The sequence below is a fragment of the Benincasa hispida genome, chromosome 1, assembly GCF_009727055.1.
Source record: "Benincasa hispida cultivar B227 chromosome 1, ASM972705v1, whole genome shotgun sequence".
Taxonomy (NCBI): domain Eukaryota; kingdom Viridiplantae; phylum Streptophyta; class Magnoliopsida; order Cucurbitales; family Cucurbitaceae; genus Benincasa; species Benincasa hispida.
This window is the reverse complement of record NC_052349.1, coordinates 9,538,857-9,556,407: the sequence shown is the minus strand read 5'-3', so window position 1 is coordinate 9,556,407 and position 17,551 is coordinate 9,538,857. Positions and strand designations below refer to the sequence as shown.

Genomic DNA, 17,551 nt, shown 5'->3' with positions numbered 1-17,551 from the left:
ATTTCTACAACAGTTACAATGCAAGGTCTGCGTTAGCTTTAATCTGAATCCCTGAGTTCGACCCTGGACTTACCAGGAACCCGAGTTGGATTTATACTTGGATCTAATTCAGGAAAACTTGAACGCCTATAGAGGAGTGTCATGCGTCCTGTTGCACATCATTAATGCATCAACGCGTCACTAACGCATCATAAACGTATCAATGCATTATTCACATTTACACTTATTTTTCCAATTACTTTATACAATATACTCCTAAACTCGAATCCCGAAATCAACGAACAAGTTTTTGGCGCCATTGCCAGGGATTCAACAACAAAACTAACTAGAAATTTTGCTTGTATCTTTTGTAGGAAAACTGTAGCTGAGGGAGTATTACAAGCTAAGCCGAAGCTTGTAAACGTTTATGAGCAGGGAAAGCACTCCTGAACTTGTATACGACCCCGAAGTTGAAAGGACCTTTCGACGAAGAAATCAATCTAATCATCGCTGTAGGTTAAGGCAACAATTACTTAGACAACAAACCAGACAACAACAAATGGCGGACGAACAAGCGAATCATAACTTAGCTCAACAGCTAGCCCATACTACGTAAAATCCTATCATAATGGCAAACAGTAGTACGCGTCCCATGCGGGAGTATGCGTCTCCTGTGTTGTATGATTTCTCACCAGGGATCATATATCCAACGATAGATGGGACAAGATTTGAGATGAAATTTGGGATGTTACAAATGCTCCAAACAGCTAGAAAATTTGGTGGTGCTCGGGGAGAAGACCCTCACGCCCACATGAAACGTTTCCTGGAGACGTGCAACTCATTTGTGATTCCTGGAATCACTCTAGAAGCTATCAGGCTATCTTTATTCCTATATTCTCTGCGTGACGACGCAAAGCAATGGGTAAGTTCTTTGGAGCCTGGAGAGATCACGACCTGGGAAAAGTTGGTGGAGAAATTCATGCAGAAATACTTCCCACCCACCACAAATGCAAGGAGGCGGAAAGAGATCATGAACTTCGAGTAGGAAGAATTTGAAACCTTAAGTGCCGCATGGGAGCGCTTTAAAAGATTAGTCAAGAATTGCCCCAATCGTGGATTACTGTTAACCATCCAGATGGAGACCTTCTATGGTGGATTAAACAGAGCGTCTCAAATGGCAGTCGACACAGCTGCAACTGGCGGCATTATGGACAAATCTTATAATGAAGCTAAGGAAATACTGGACCGCATAGCCAAGCATAATATGGAATGGGTGGATGACACTTACGACGCAAGAGCAGAAAGGAAAAGGCGGTCTCAGAATGTGAATTCTATTGACTCTAATGCAATAGCCACGCTTTCTACACAAGTGGCTACTATGACAAACCTTTTGTAGAATATGTCACTGGGGAATGCATCAAACCCGTAAAAGGTAAATAAGGTAGAAACATTCGTACAGCCCATTGTTAGTTGTGTGGGCTGTGGAGATCCCCATTCCTACTCTGATTGCTCACAAAATCCGCAATCGGTATGCTTTATTAAAAATAACCCATTCTCAAACATCTATAATCCCGGATGGAGGAACCATCCAAATTTCTCTTGGGCAGGTAATCAATAGAAGCCATACCACCCAGGGTAAACTAGCAGCAAAAGCAAAGACCGCCACCTGGATTCCAGCCAATACAGCAGCCGCACCAACAATCCTTTAATAGAGGAGGTCATGCGTCGAGTTCAGCATCTCTATTTGAAAACCTTTTAAAGGAATATATCGCCCAGAACGACGCATTGCTAAAAAGCCAGACGTCTTCCATCAGAAATCTGGAGATACAAGTGGGGCAGATTGCCAGTGAGTTGAAGAATCGGTAGCCAAGAGTCTTGTCCAGCAACAAGGAAACTCCCAGGAAATAACAACGGAAAAGAGCAATGTCATGCGGTGACATTGCGAAGTGGCAAAGCTCTTGCAGAAAGAACCATGAACCCAAGAACCAACAATCCTTCAAAAGAACTCAACACACGCCTAACGACATTAGAAGATCAAGAAGAAAGGACGCCTGAATCCACAAGCCATTCAAAGCCAAGCACAGTGCCTAACGCGAGAGAACCTGCAAGTGCAGCAAACGCATCCATTTCCTAGATGCTTGATGAAGAAGAAGAATGAACAGCAATTTTTAAGTGTTTTCTTGAACCCTGAGGCAACTGCACATTAATATTGCTACTTGTAGAAGCCTTAGAACAATTCGCAAAATTACGGTCAAATTTTTTTTAAGGATATTTTGACAAAAGAAGAGAAGAATCAGAAGACGAAGTAATTGCGCTAACGGCAGAGTGCAACTGCGTTAGTCAGCAAATAGATTACCAAGAAACATTAAGGACCCCGAGTAAGCTTCACTAGTCCGATGCTCAATCAGGAGGCGTTGGAACGGTAGGGACAGACGTTGTGTGATCGTGCGAGCAAACATTAAACCTCATGCCACTCTCAATCTTCAGCAAGAATTGGAATTGGTGAAGTAAAAAAAAAACCCCACTTCAAAAACTTTCGCTTGATAGGATGATCAACATTACCCTGAAGAAATAGATTGAAGATGTTTCTGGTAAAAAGTTGACCAAATTCATATTCCAGGAATTTCATCATCCTAGACTATGAAGCAGACAGGAGTGTACAAATACATTCTGGACGACCCTTTCTAGCCACTTGAAAATATTAATAGACGTGCACAAGAGAGAACTGAACCATGCGTGTAGACAATCAGAAGTGAAGTTTTAATGTGTTAAACGTCATTAAATTTCTCAGATTAATGAAGTAATGTCAACTGAACAAAATAGAGTTGCCTGAAGAAAAAGCGACCAAAGTGTGTGAGTGTTCTCGCGTTGGAAGAAAACATGAAGGAACTTGAGCCGCCAAGTCTGAGTGAGCGGCAGACGAAACCAACACGTCCATCATTAGAAGAACCACTAGAACTAGAACTGAAATTGTTACCTAACCACCTTAAATATGCTTTTCTTGGAACAAACAAAACCTTACCTATAATTATTTCAGCAAATCTTTCCGAGCCTAACGAACATTCTTTTTTGCAGATGTTGCAAAAGTGCTGACATCCGTGGCATCAGCCCATCTTACTGCATGCACAAAATCAGGCTAGAAGAAGGGAAGACTGGATCGATTGAGCCTCAACGAAGGCTGAATCCCATAATGAAGGAAGTAGTCAAGAAAGAAATCTTAAAATGGTTGGACGCAGGAGTAATCTACCCTATATCCAATAGCAGTTGGGTAAGCCCAGTTCAATGCATCCCCAAGAAAAGAAGAATAACAGTGATAGTCAATAGTAATAATGAGCTCATCCCTTCAAGAACTGTCACGAGTTGGCTCATTTGCATGGATTATAGGAAACTCAATGCGGCAACCAAGAAGGACCACTTCCCTCTTCCCTTCATTGACCAAATGCTTGATAGACTAGCTGGAAAAGAATATTATTATTTCCTTAATGGATACTCCAGCTATAACTAGATTTTAATCGACCCAGAAGATCAAAAAAAGACGACATTCACTTTCCCCTTTGGAACATTTGCGTTCAGACGCATGCCCTTTGGACTATGCAACGCACTTGGAACATTCCAAAGGTGCATGATGCCAATTTTCTCTGACTTCTTGGAAAAGACCGTTGAAGTTTTTATAGATGATTTTTCAGTTTTTGGAGACTCATTTCAATCATGCTTAGATAACTTGGAGGCCGTCCTCGCTCGATGCGAGAAAACAAATCTTGTGTTGAATTGGGAAAAATGTCACTTTATGGTGACTGAAGACATTGTTTTGGGCCATAAGGTATCTAAAGCCGGGTTGGAAATTGATGAGGCCAAGGTAGATGTCATAGCTAAACTTCCTTCGCCATCAAATGTAAAAGCTCAACGAAGTTTTCTAGGACACGCTGGCTTCTACCGAAGGTTCGTAAAAGCTTTTCTCAAATTGCGCGACCTCTGAGCGCATTATTAGAAGCGAACCGGCCCTACAAATTGAATGACGACTACTGCAACGCATTTGAAACACTGAAGTATGCGTTGACTACAGCTTCAGTACTAATAACACCAAATTGGACGCAACGTTTCATTCTAATGTGTGACACAAGTGATGTTGCAGTAGGCACCATGTTGGGGTAGAAAAAAGGAAATTTGATACACCCCATCTCTTATGCATCCAAGACACTGAACGACTTTCAGGAACACTACACAACCACAGAGAAAGAAATACTGGCTGTAGTGTTTGGCATCGAAAAGTTCAGATCTTATTTAGTTGGTGCATCAGCAACCATCTATACAGACCACTCAGCCATTAAGTTCCTAATGAGTAAGAAGGATGCGAAACCAAGATTAATTAGATGGGTGCTGCTATTGCAGGAATTCGACATCGATATTCAGGACAGAAAGGGGACTAAGAATCAGGTGGCCGACCACCTGTCCAGATTAGAGAATCAGGAAATACAAGACCAAGAAAATGAAATCAAAGATGCATTTCCTGATGAAAGCTTATTCAAAGTTGAAGGCAGGGAACCTTGGTACGCAAACATAGTTAATTACTTAACTACCAAATAATTCCCCGAACACTTCAACTCTTAGCAAAAGAAACGGTTGGTACACGATAGCAAATTCTATTTTTGGGATGAACCATTTCTCTACAAATAAGGTTCCGACTCCATCATGCATCGATGCATTCCGGAGGGAGAGACACAACGCATCCTGGCTTAGTTTCATGACTCTCCTTACGGAGGGCATTTCGGAGGGCAAAGAATTGCTACGAAGGTTCTTTAAAGCAGATACTTCTGGCCTACCCTCTTCAAAGACGCAAGGGAGTATGCTTGCAAGTGCGACACTTGCCAACGCACTGAAAATATCTCATCAAGGGACACGATGCCTTTGAATAATATTCTTGAAGTCAAATTATTTGACGTCTAGGGCATCGATTTTATAGGACCTTTCCCCCTGTCCTACAGTCAACAATATATCTTGTTGGCAGTAGATTACGTATCAAAGTGGGTGGAAGCAGTAGCTTTGCCAGAAATAATGTGTCGACTGTCTCTAAGTTTCTCACCAGAAACATTTTCACACGCTTTGGAACACCAAAAGCCCTAGTGAAGTGACGAAGGTACGTATTTCATTAACCGCATCATTTGAAAATTGCTTGCCAAATATAATGTCAGGCACAAGATCGCTACCACATACCACCCGCAAACCAACTGTCAAGCTGAGGTATCGAATTGGGAAATAAAATCATTATTGGAAAAATTCGTCAGCGCATCGCGGAAAGATTAGGCACAGAGGTTGGATGAAGCACTCTGGGCCTACAGGACTTCCTACAAGACTCCCATAGGTATGTCTCCATACTTCTTAGTATTCGGAAAAGCTTGTCACTTACCCTTAGAATTGGAGCACAAAGCTTTCTGGGCAGTAAATAAGCTGAATTTAAACTTGGACGCTGTGGGCGATGAACGCAAGCTTCAGCTCAATGAGCTTGAGGAATGTTGGTTGAACGCATACAAGAACAACAAGCTCTACAAGGAGAAGACCAAACGTTGGCACGACCGACGCATTAGTAAGAAAGAGTTTGTTGTTGGCCAAAAAGTTTTATTATTCAATTCATGATTGCGTTTGTTCCCAGGAAAATTAAAGTCAAGGTGGTCAAGACCATTCATTATCAAAACAATCTTTCCCCACGGAGCAGTAAAGTTGACGAGGGAGGATGGCACAAATACCTTCAAGGTAAACGGGCAAAGAGTGAAGCCTTACTTTGAAGATGGTGTAGAATGACAGAAGTCATCCCTCATATTACGCGAAGCCAACTGAGGCTTGCGTCGAAGCATCCTTGCGTTCACATCGACACATATTCCAGGGACGTTTCGTCTACTTTCATTTCTTTTGCATTATATATTTTTGTGTTTACTCTATTTGTTTGCTTGTCTTTGCGTTACGATTTAAGTTAATTAATGATTGTTATTGATTTTTTATTTAAGAGATTTATTTAATCTAAAAAAAAACTGTGTACAACTGGAAGAAGCTTAGGATGGGAATAAAACTAACGCGTTGGACTTAAGCCAACGCATAGCCCAAACTGAAAAGACGCATCTCGAAAGCACAAAGCACTCGATTACCTAGAAACTCTAGGCACGTCCTTTCATTTGCATAATAAATGAGGATGTCAGGTGCCGCCTGACGTCACCACGTCCTCTCCCGCAGACCTATAAAACGCAAATTTTCGAGATTCTCTCTTCTTCTACCTCTTTTAACCCTACTTTGCAAAAACCCTAGCTCCCGAAGCTTTACTGCCCCTTCGATCAAGTTCGCTACTCCGGTCAGCCTTTAGCAACAATGTCTTCAGCATCCGACAGCCAAAACCAGTCATTGAGCTACGGAGGTGGGTCGCTGGTAAGTTTCTTTTCATCTTCTTCTGCTTCAATGTCACTTCTTTCAAACCCTCACCGAACCTCAAAACCTCCCTTTCCGACCAAGCCTTCGCACGACGGACCCTTCTCCATATCCTAGCCACCATCTCAGTGAAACCTATCGAAACCACCACAAATCTGAAATCCTCTAAAACCCACCAAAAACCCAAAACTACCGCTAATCTTAAACCCAAAATTCCCACCAAACCAAGGCGGCAACGCCCTTCTACCTCTACAGCTGCCAAGAAGCCCTACACACAACCCGCCCTACCACCATTTATTCTGACTATTACGCCGGTGGGTACGATGCATGACCCTATTCCCGCCCATCTCCACGCCGCACCATCGCCCATCGTGCGTCCATTTCCCCCCTTATCCATCCAACCCTTAGCCACCATTTACCCCATTGAAGCAAAAGGACTAGCCAACCTCTTCAGCCGCCTTCACCCATTATCATTTCATCTCTCGGGTTGCCGCATACCCCATCTGGCATCCCACCAATCACTCCCCCCAGACCCAACTCTGATAGTCTCGCGTCAGAGTAAAATAGCACGGAACTTGCGGAATTGGCTCGAAGAGACGAGCAAGAAGTTTTTGGAGCAATTTTGGCAAGTTTGAATCAGGGCCAAGTCGAAGAGGAACAAGTGATGCGTCCTGACCCAACTGACGCATCACTTGAAATTGATGAAGCGGAGCGTTATGTGATGATGCTTGAAGCAAAGTTGGAAGAAGAAGAGAAAGGGAAGTTGGCCCGGACGCATCGCAACCTTGTCAATCTGACGTGGATGAAGGGCCATCGAAAGAAAAGAGAGTGATGAGAAAAAGAAAATTAATTTTGGAGGATGAAGAATAACAGTTCGTATCTGGTCCTAAGGGTGCAACGCATGAGAGCTGCTTAAGGTCTAGAGTGTTGGAAAAGGAATTGGAGTGGTACCAACCTGCATGACAGGGGCGAAGGAAGTCTGCCCTCCAAAAAGAGTTGGAAAATGAATTAAGGGAGCTGGCACGGGAAGCCAAATCACATGAGGCGGGCAAACACAAGGTAACTATCGTGTTACCTAAAAATATCAAAGGAAGGAAGTGGCAATTTAGTGACATCCTTGCCGAGAAGGGCTTCCTCCCCGAACGCAACCTATTGCTGCCATATATAATCGAAACTGTGGACGTAATAGGCTGGGGTCAACTATGCATTGGGCACACGAGGATTTGGCCCAACCTTGTCCGCCAATTTTATAGCAGTGAGTTTAATATGGAGAAAAATACAGTGTTCGTTGATGGTGTTTTGGTGCGCTTCTCAGCCGACAAAATTAATGAAGTATTCAATATTACAAGCAACCCGAACACAGAGGGAAACTGCATCTTGGAACATCCAACTCCAAGCCAGATAGAAGATGCGTTAAGAGTAGTAGCCAAACCTAGAAGCACATGACAAACATCAAGAAGTGGAGTAAAGATCTTAGCTTCCAGGAATCTGAAACCAAACGCAAACTTATAGTATTACTTGATTAAGAAAAGTATCATGCCTACAATGCATGATGAAACATTATCAAGAGAACGCGTCCTGGCCATTTACTGCATCATGCAGTGCATTCCTCTAGACGTAGGGAGGATAATAATTGACCAAATCAAAGCCATTAAAACAAAACCACGAGGACAACTTTACTTCCCTTGGCTGATCTGTGCGCTGTGTAAACGCGGGAGCATCCCTCTGAGGGATGATTATGAGGAAATCGATGGTCTGATGGATATCAAGTTAATCAGGCGTCTGCTTCACGGTTCACCGCATATTAATCATATTAATATACAATTTCCTTAAATTGATTTGAACAATTCAAATCATCCCTCTTTAATATCCTTTAATGAGCTAACAAAGGGACTTGATGGACACGTAAATTAGAAGCTCTAACGATATGAGATTAATTGGCTAAACTCATTAACCAAGTTAACCAATATTCGTTAACTGTGGGTATACTCCACTAAAGACCCACAACCGCACTCTTTTCACTATAGATATATTTCTGTGTCCATGGATATAGATCAAAACAACAAATTAGTCCTTCACGAGTGTTCGTAACTCCAACTGAGTCAATTATCGTTTTACCCTTGGGTTACCTCTGACTCCTTAAATACCAGTGCTCCTTTAATGAACAACCTATTTATGGTCCAACCAATAAACAGAAATCCCTATAGGGACAATGAGAGGATAGAGCTTTTTGTTAAAATCCTGGAGACACCACTTAAGGAAAAACTCATCTACTTAACTCGAAGAAAGGAAGAAGTGAATTCTATCTTTTATTATTATGTTCCCAGCTCCCCACTCGATCTTGTCCCCAAAATGGTAGGCATATTGAGTAGGCGAACTGGCCACCCTCAGCCATACAAATTAAAGGACAATTCCTCACACTCAAGATTAAGACTAAGTTGCTTAGGTCATCCTATTGAAATAAGAACCTAACTAGTTAATGGTGTTACATCTAGTGGTCACTATTTCGCTGTCCGTTCTTATGCAAACTCATTGCATAGGATACCTCCACTCGCATGTCATCTACATGAACGCGTTGGATCATTGTATTTGTATCAAATATAAAGTGGATCATATTCATAGTGTCACCAGGATAAGGTATCTTGAAAATTGATCCCTATATGTCTCCACATACAGTTCAAGACTCATAAGGCAACCTTGGATGTTAGTTTATTGGATTTAGGGTTATTAAGACAAAATAGAAAACAACACAATAACATTTATTGAATTAAAAGCTATAACTCTTTATTGATGACGATCATTTAATAACACTTACTATCTATGAGTTTTAGGGCATAAAACCCAATAGACTATTGGTCCAAGGGCAATCCAGGACCAGTTGAGCAATAACCAGTTGTCGGGGGCTATCCAAGAGGTGGCCTGACGCGATTTGGCGCATAACTTCATCATAAGATGGAGAAGTGCGTTGGAAGTCGGTTGAACCTTAAAAGAGTTTGCTTGATATGCCTAGAAGCTCCTAACAAGTTCCAATTATTCACAACAGGGTAGTGTGGAGTTTGAAAGGGAGATTGTTCTCCCAAGATAGGTTCAGAGAATTGAAATATGCTTTGTCCAAGAAACTACAAACCCTAACTTGGGAGTAGGGACTGATGTTGTGGGTGGATTCTAGAACCAGGGATAGAATGGTCAATAAACAACAAATGAAAAGGAGAAGAATAAGATCAAAAGGGATATAAGTTTGTTGAGGCCGAGCCTATTAGAAATGACCTAAGGTCATTTGGCCCAACATAAGCTTGGCCAAAAAAGGATGAAATCCTAAAGGTGTCAGGTAAGAATGTTGGGCTGGTCGGCCTCAACCTTTTGGAATTCTTAAATAGGCAACCTAGTCAAAATCCCTAATTGAATAAGGAGGAGGGTCAAAATCTATAAATAAGACAGAGAAGAATGTAAACGAGGGGTAAGTTCTAAAAAACCAGTATCAAATTCTCTCATCTCCTTCCAACCTGGCTATGGTTTACACCACGCCGGTGTCCAATTTTTTTTTTGCTTGCACGCGAGCTCTCTTTCCCTAAATAACAAATTTATCGTTATTGTCCCATAAAGATCAGGTACAATTGCTTGGTCAAAATTTGTCATCAACAACATTTAATTAAAGAAACAACACTTGCCTGCTTGGTGAGATTGAAGACAAGCTCAACCACATTCTTCGTTTCTTAAATATTGATCAATGACTCATCGAGAGCACAAATGATATCAAATAATATTTTGCATGATTTTGAAATCTATGGGGGAAACTTGAGATGTTGCTTAAAACCATTAGGATTGGACAATAGGATAATTTAGTCAAATAATAAATATTTATTTAAAAAAATAATTAAAACGAGAGAGGAAAAGAATGAGCCGTTTGAGTATGGTATGGTAGCACTAGCACCAAGTAAAGCGGTGGGTTTCACTGAGAAAGGAGGAGCGAGTAATGAGTGACCTCTCCATTGCAGCTCCAACCGTAAAACACCACCATTATAGCGCCTGCAGCCCCATTCCTTCTGCAGCTCTTTACATTCTCATACCCCTTTTCATTTTGGGATTTTCCGTCTCCATTTTCGTCCTTGTTGTAGTTCACAACGCCTTCTTCTTCCTCTCTCTTCTCTTTCTATCCATCTTCCTCTCTGCTTTCGCCCTCTGGAATAACCTCAACTTCTCCTCCAAAGCCGCCATTAACTCATTTCTTCACTCCTTTCCCGACTCCGACCTCACACTCGCTCGCGATGGTCAACTCGTTAAGATTACAGGGGTATTCCTTCTCTTTAATCCCATTTCCCTTTTTTGTAATCATATTTGTAAGTAGGTTGTATTTAATCTTTTCAATTGATGCGACTGATGGGTGTGATTTGTTTCTGCATATCTTTGTTTCCCCCTTTCAGCAATTGCTATGAGAGGCTGCTAACTTCTGCTTTGAAGTGAATGTTGAGGACCTTTTTTTATTATTTGTTTTTTGATGTGTTTGTTGAGTAGCCAACGTTTTGTAGACTTGATAATTGTTAATACGCTTTGGTATCCTAAGTAGGTTTGCTTATCCTAAAGTGAGTTTGCATTTGGATATAATACGAGGCAGGCAGTTTCTTGTGTTTTTTAATGTGTTATCCTACCTGTGAAATGCTTTCTTGTGACAATTTGATATTTTAGGAACTCAAACCTTTGAGTTTGGAATGATTTTTGAAAAGGTGAAAAGTGTATTAAGCTCATTATAATCACTTTTAAAGATATTTAAAAGTCCTTTGGTAAATCCTAGAATACTTGAAGAATACTTTGAAGGTGTTCCTTCCACGATAGTGTTTATGGGAGAAGTGTTTTGTTTAAAAGCATTTTCATGAGAATTCGTCTCGAGCTCAATTTTATTTATCGGCTAGCTACTTCATTGGGGAAAATTTTATTTTGAGCCTTAGTTTCTTGTGAGGACTAACCAATCATCCAGGTGATGAATTGGAATTATAAATTTAAAGGAATTGACTTTAGAATTGAACTTATTCCACCATGTATATAATATGAACCATGGTCGGAAGTACTTCCTACATGGGCTTGATGTTACCTGTTTGGGGTTTGATTCTTTCTTGTTCTTAAGTATATTCCACTGCTTTTTTAAATTCAGTATGCTTCGTGCGGGACGGTCTCCTTGGAATCATCCTATGAAAAGGCTACTGGGTGCATTTATGCATCTACCTCTTTATATGAATGTAGAGGAATGCCTCTGATTTTTCAAAAGATAACTCAACCTTACTGTGGTTGGAGGTTAGTATATAGTGAGGTATGCAAATTCTACTCCCAAGAAACGTTTCATTTCTTTGTTTTTATTGTTATTTTGCAACTATAAAGCAATAGAGGTTTTGTTTTTTTCCTGAACTTTTAAATTTTCTGCATACTTTTTCTTTCCCTAGCTCAGTAGGCTAGGCACTTTATGTTGTTTGGAAGCTACTGCATGAAGTGAAAGAAGTGGCATTTAGCTTCATTTTTCTTTATTGGTCATATGGTTCCAGTTGTTTTCATTATCTCGATACTCTTATCTGCTCATTTTGATATTTATTTGAGCTGTTTAATGAAGCTGAAGCATAGCTGAGTTAGATTCTATGTCAGACCAAAAATGTAATTTTGAGTTTTCTTATTCCATCGTTGACCTTTATGGTCTAGAGTTCTTATATGAAGAAACAAATTTGGGAGGATTAGCATAATATTTTCAAAGTAACTTGCTGTTGTTCTTTCTCCGGAAGCCTTGGTATCATACTGCTCAAAGGAATGTATAAAGTTGAAAAACTATACTTCTTTAATGTAACTTCCTTTTTTCTAAGCCATCAAATTCAAAGGAATGTATAAAGTTGAAAAACTATACTTCTTTAATGTAACTTCCTTTTTTCTAAACGATCAAATTCAATCTTTATTGTTCTAAAGAATACAGTAAAAGAATCTTATGGATTATACTTGTATTGCTAATCTGATGCATCAATGATATACCTTATATCATTTTCCCTTTTAGACATCTAAGATGAGGTAGGAATACGTGTCTATTCCCATCTGGAAATCTAGAGAGCTTGCACCTGTTTGTTTTCGACATGGGTATGTATTTTAGATTTTTGATATCACGTGCTCAAATTTCTACCTGGCAGAGGTTCACCACTGACTTCTACATAACTGATAGAAAATCTGGTATTAGAGCTATGGTAAGGGCCGGCCCTGGTAGTAAACTGGTTCCTCTTATTATGGAGAGCAAGCTTGTTAGTACTACAAGACACCGCAAGATTCTGTCTCCTTCCTTGAGAAAATGGCTGAGAGACAGAAACATTTCTACTGAAGCCCGAATGCTTCGACTTGAAGAAGGGTAACCACTTATCGTGATAACACCTATTTGTTTGACTACGTTTGGCCATAATTTTAGTAGCTAATTCCATATATTTTTAGCAGATATGTTCAGGAAGGCGGCTTTGTCTCTGTAATGGGAATATTGCATAGGAATAACGGTCATATAACAATAGTTCAACCTCCAGAAGTAATCTCTACCGGATGTGTATGGCGGAAACTTCTTCTTCCCATTCATATTGAGGGACTAGTTCTTGGGGTCTCACAGACGACTGGCCCTTCGCTCGGTCAGGGATCGATATGTCATCAAGAACAGTTTGCTGACGGATGAAGCTTGGATTGTATGTTGTAGATGGAAATTTTGGATGGAAATTTTGGATGAGAGGCGAAGTCCACTAGAATTCCTAACCTTTTGTTTTAGTGACTTTATTCTTCTTTTAGTTCATCTTTCTCTACTCCTTCAGTTTCCAGAGTTACATTTGTTCACGTCTCTATAGGTTTCTGTCAACTACAAATTCTACTTGAATGTACATTGATTAATTTTGTGGAAATCAACCATCTCAGCTAAACCTTTTAGTTGCTAACCAAAATATGTTGCCAACTTGATGATGAGATAGCTCTAGTAATTAGTATGTACTTCTTCCTTTGAAGTTAGAGGTTCACATTTTATAACATTCGTTGTACTCGTTTTGAAAGGATGACTTTTTATGTGACTTCTCAATATTTCCCAAACCAAGAGATCAATCTCTTTTAAATAGAATCTAAACTCTAAAGCATACATATGTAACATTAAGTCTTTTTTTGGGCAAATTGCAAAAATTACATTTGAATTATAGCGGTAGTAACAATTAAACTCCTCAACTCTCAATTAGTAATAATTAAACTCCTCAACTCTCAAGTAGAAAAATTAAACCCTCTCAAGTAGAAAAATTAAACCCTTAAATTTTAATGAAGGTTAAAATCAAACCCTCAAACTCTAATAAATTTGAAAATTAAACCCTTATATTTTACTTAATTTATCTCTCCAAAATCTCTCTCTCGAATTTCCACCTCTCCCCCTCCCTTCAATCGCAACCAACGCCACTCTCCCTTGGTACTCTGTCATTTTTTAAGGCTAAAATCTGAAAGGAAGAGGAGGTTGGACAGTCTGCAGTGGCTGAAAGGTCCCAAAAGCATTATTTCCATCCATTGGCGGCAATGGGGTGCTCATAGCGGTTTCGTTATTGCTGGTTTTGCTGTACAAGAGTCACTAGAAAAACAAAAACTAAACCAATTAAAGCTTTTAGTTTATTTTCCAACTTTGTTTACAGTGTTAGCCAAGCTGTACTCTTCTTAGTTTTATTTTTTTAGAGAAGGACTTTCTGACTAATGATATTGATGAATCATTTGAATGTTTTCTTATAAATTTTTTCTGATTGTGGGATGATAAGAAAATGGAAGTCCTTGTAAGAAGGAATTCCCAGAGTATATAATTGATAGAATATGAATAGCTAAAATTAACTAACGCCTTTTCTTTCTATTGCTTTTTAGCAAATATAGGCGACAAAAAAGGGAGCTTGGTTGAAGTGGAATAATCTTCCGATCTAGTGAGCGTATATGCCTCCTTCGCCTCCGTACTTTGTTCACAACAATGTTGCAAAATAACACATACGCTGAGTTAGATGGAAAACAATTGAAGGAAACGAGGGAGATCGATGTCGTGCTGAGGGAGAGAGGAGTAGGGTGGGGATTGAAGGAAAGATAATGAATAATGGAGGAAGAGAGGTGGAAATTAAGATAGTTAGTTTGAGCCTTGAAGGTTTGATTTTTACATTTACCAAAGTTCTTTGGAAAGTTTAGACTTCATTTGGTAGCCATTTCGTTTTTTTTGTTTTTGTTTTTAAAAATTAAGTTTATTTTCTTTTTTCTTTATAACAATGATTTGCATATTTATAAATTACAATAGTTAAATTCTTAACCAAATTAAATAATAATAATAATAATAATAAATATGAGAAAGCTACTTTTAATATTTGTACTAGATCCACTAAAGGCCTCATAAGATGGTGAGAGTTGTCATAAAATGGACACTTTGATTTAATATTTGTACTTATTATTTATTATTATATTAATGATGTTATATTAATATTTTTACCTATTATTTATTTATTGTTATAAAAGGTATATTATATGAAATTTATATAGTTTAAAAATTTTAGGCACTTTAATTAAATTAGTTAAAATAATTAAAATGTCAATCTGGTACGGATTACCACCTCAAAGATCAATGGTTTAATTTTTTTTCTCTTGCAATGGTTGAACCAAGGGAAAAATATAATTTCCACTTGGATCAATTTTCAATATCTCTAATCCTATCAGAATCAGTAACCATGCTTGTCATTCTCATCTCTGTACTTTGAAAGCCACTTCATTAAAACACCAGTATAATTCCCTCAACAAGGGTTGGCAAGTGGGAAAGAATCTCAATTCAGACAACCCATTATTTCATCTTCATTCAACCTGATATATCTGATGAGTCAATTGTGTTAAATCATGCACAGAAAGTCGAATATTGTAGAACAAAAGACAGAAAAGCAGGATTATGAATGAACAAGAAACAAATTGAAATTCTCTGCTAAAAAATTAGGAAGAAACCTATAAACCTAGATGACACAGAATGTCTTCAACAGAAAGTGATAGAATGTCTTCACAGCTCTGGCTTATTGCAAAACTCAAGACATTTATGGTTTGAGAAATTCGATTACTGTTTTTTGCCATAGTATTGCAGATAAAATGCAACACCTATAATCAACAGGGGAATCAGATATTGCAATACTTTTATCAAAGATCCTGAAGATTGAGCTGACGACGTTGTTATTGTTGCCGTTGCTGATGCCTTTGCTGATTGGGAAGCAGCTGGTCGATAATCGACTGGCTTTGGAACCGTAGACATGTCAACATTCCCAACATAATATTTTTCCATTTCCTCTGTTGCAGATAAACTGTGACCCACAGTTTCAAAGTCATCGGTTGCATCTTTTTCTGCAAAGATTCAAGATTGTTTTTCCAATCATTCATAACTTGATGCAATAACCTTTTCTGGATATGTTGAAATACAGTAACAAGTAGTCAAGTTGGGAAAAAAATGTTGAGCCAAAACTTACCAGTAGCTAATAACAAGACTTCATCACCTCCAGGATGTTCTTCCAGAAAAGGGGTGACATCATAAACCTACAATGGGAAATGCACAGGGACAAAGCAATGAAACACAATGACAATATCAAGGAGTAAGGATATATATATATATATATGCACCCAAGTTGGAAAGGTCTGATTATATGTATATCTGGGAGATGAGTACTGATATAACAACAGCACAAACAATTTCAGAAACTGCAACTTCACTACACTCTGTAGTGATATGTTGCCATGGCTTGCAATGTGTCTTCCATCCCCAAGACTTGTAGCATTGAACAGGGTATTCCGATGATCCATAAAAAAATCTCAATGTTCTATACAGAATACGTTAATTGAAGTTTTGGGATATATTCTTCAAGTATTACTTTCTGTTCACCTAGACCTTTAAAGATAGAATCACTAATATTATTAAAAGGTCAGAGTTTTAAATTAAAGATAGACTTTTAAAGATAGACCTTTAAAAGGTCAGAGTTTTGAATATGCATTCATATTATGTAGTTAAACTCCAAATAACTTCAAGGCCCTAACATTCTTCTTTGATTGTTGGAGCTTACTCATTGCAAAGTTAACAATACCAGAGTCTTGCCAACAAGTGTTTGTTAAATGAGTTCCATGAAATGTGTCTCACATCTACATAGGTTTAATATCTAAATCCTGAACAATTGTTTTCACTGTAGAAGAAAAGATGAGGAAATAACTTCCTGTCTGTTTTCAGTACAATGTATATTAGTTGTTTCAGAAATAAAGGAAATCAGTCTCTACAGTGCTAGCTAATAGCTTTTCTGTGCATTCAATTTCCTATCTACAGTGACCAACATGAAGGAAAGTTAAAAGTACGTAGACTGAAATTAGTCAAAACCGTACACGGATCAAAATAATATTTAAATCGAATACATTGATTATCAATTTGTGAAGATGGGTAGGAGGAAGATCAAGAAACAAACAAGCTTAATCTCCCATCCCTCAATCTGGTCACATATGAGTCTACTGTTCCAATGGGAAATACGATTAAGTTCTAACCAAACAATTTTACTAAATGGAGATTACAAAATACCCAACAAATAAGAGCGATTGTTACATATATCAGACCTTTCCAGAGATTATAAGCCAACAATCCCGCTGGTGATTGTGTTTAGCCACTTCATCAAAGACGAAAACCTTAGGATCCGAAGCCATTTCTGCAACAATCAACTGCAAACAAAAATCAAGCTCAATTCACACTGAAGAAGTCGATTAAATTAGAGAATCAGACGATTTAAATGCAGAACAATTGAGGAAGAATCTGGGTTTCTTACAGATTAAACGTAGAAAGAAATTGGAGAAGAAACGACCCAAATCAGCACGGTTTCTTCTGTATTTGACTACCATCCAAGCCATTTCTTGCGACTTTTATTTGGCAGGTTTCACGGCGCTAAAAGACAACCCGATTGAATTTGTTGAAACAATTTCATTTCAGTCCCTGTTTTCCTACTCTTTTACCAAGTGCTCCCCAAATCTTCCTTTAATTTCCCATCCCACGTGATACTTGACTAAAACGTGTCTTCATGGTACTAAATTTTTGTTAACATTTTCATTAAAATTTAAGGTCTCAACATTTCTTTCGATATCAAGAGTTCCGATTTTATTCTTATTATCGGCG

The 17,551-nt window shown here is 38.8% G+C and overlaps 2 protein-coding genes and 1 non-coding gene across 3 annotated transcripts; 1 reads left to right on the top strand and 2 right to left on the bottom strand.

The window, feature by feature from the left end:
* Window positions 1–994: 994 nt before the first annotated feature.
* LOC120070414 lies at window positions 995–1,098 on the bottom strand. Its single transcript, XR_005479906.1, has one exon. It is a non-coding gene; the product is annotated as a small nucleolar RNA R71 (small nucleolar RNA).
* Window positions 1,099–10,272: 9,174 nt separating this feature from the next.
* On the top strand, window positions 10,273–13,330 carry LOC120089118 (uncharacterized membrane protein At1g16860-like). The gene is made up of 4 exons (XM_039046541.1): window positions 10,273–10,681; window positions 11,537–11,692; window positions 12,546–12,757; window positions 12,841–13,330. Exons 1-4 carry the CDS (start codon window positions 10,364–10,366, stop codon window positions 13,064–13,066), a joined length of 912 nt encoding a protein of 303 aa, XP_038902469.1. The 5' UTR covers window positions 10,273–10,363; the 3' UTR covers window positions 13,067–13,330.
* A 1,871-nt stretch (window positions 13,331–15,201) lies between these two features.
* Window positions 15,202–17,344, bottom strand: LOC120088207 (cytochrome b5-like). Its single transcript, XM_039045334.1, has 4 exons — window positions 17,208–17,344; window positions 17,002–17,103; window positions 15,879–15,945; window positions 15,202–15,756 (listed from the first exon to the last, which is right to left on the bottom strand). Exons 2-4 carry the CDS (start codon window positions 17,086–17,088, stop codon window positions 15,476–15,478), a joined length of 435 nt encoding a protein of 144 aa, XP_038901262.1. The 5' UTR covers window positions 17,089–17,103; window positions 17,208–17,344; the 3' UTR covers window positions 15,202–15,475.
* Between the last annotated feature and the right edge of the window lie 207 nt (window positions 17,345–17,551).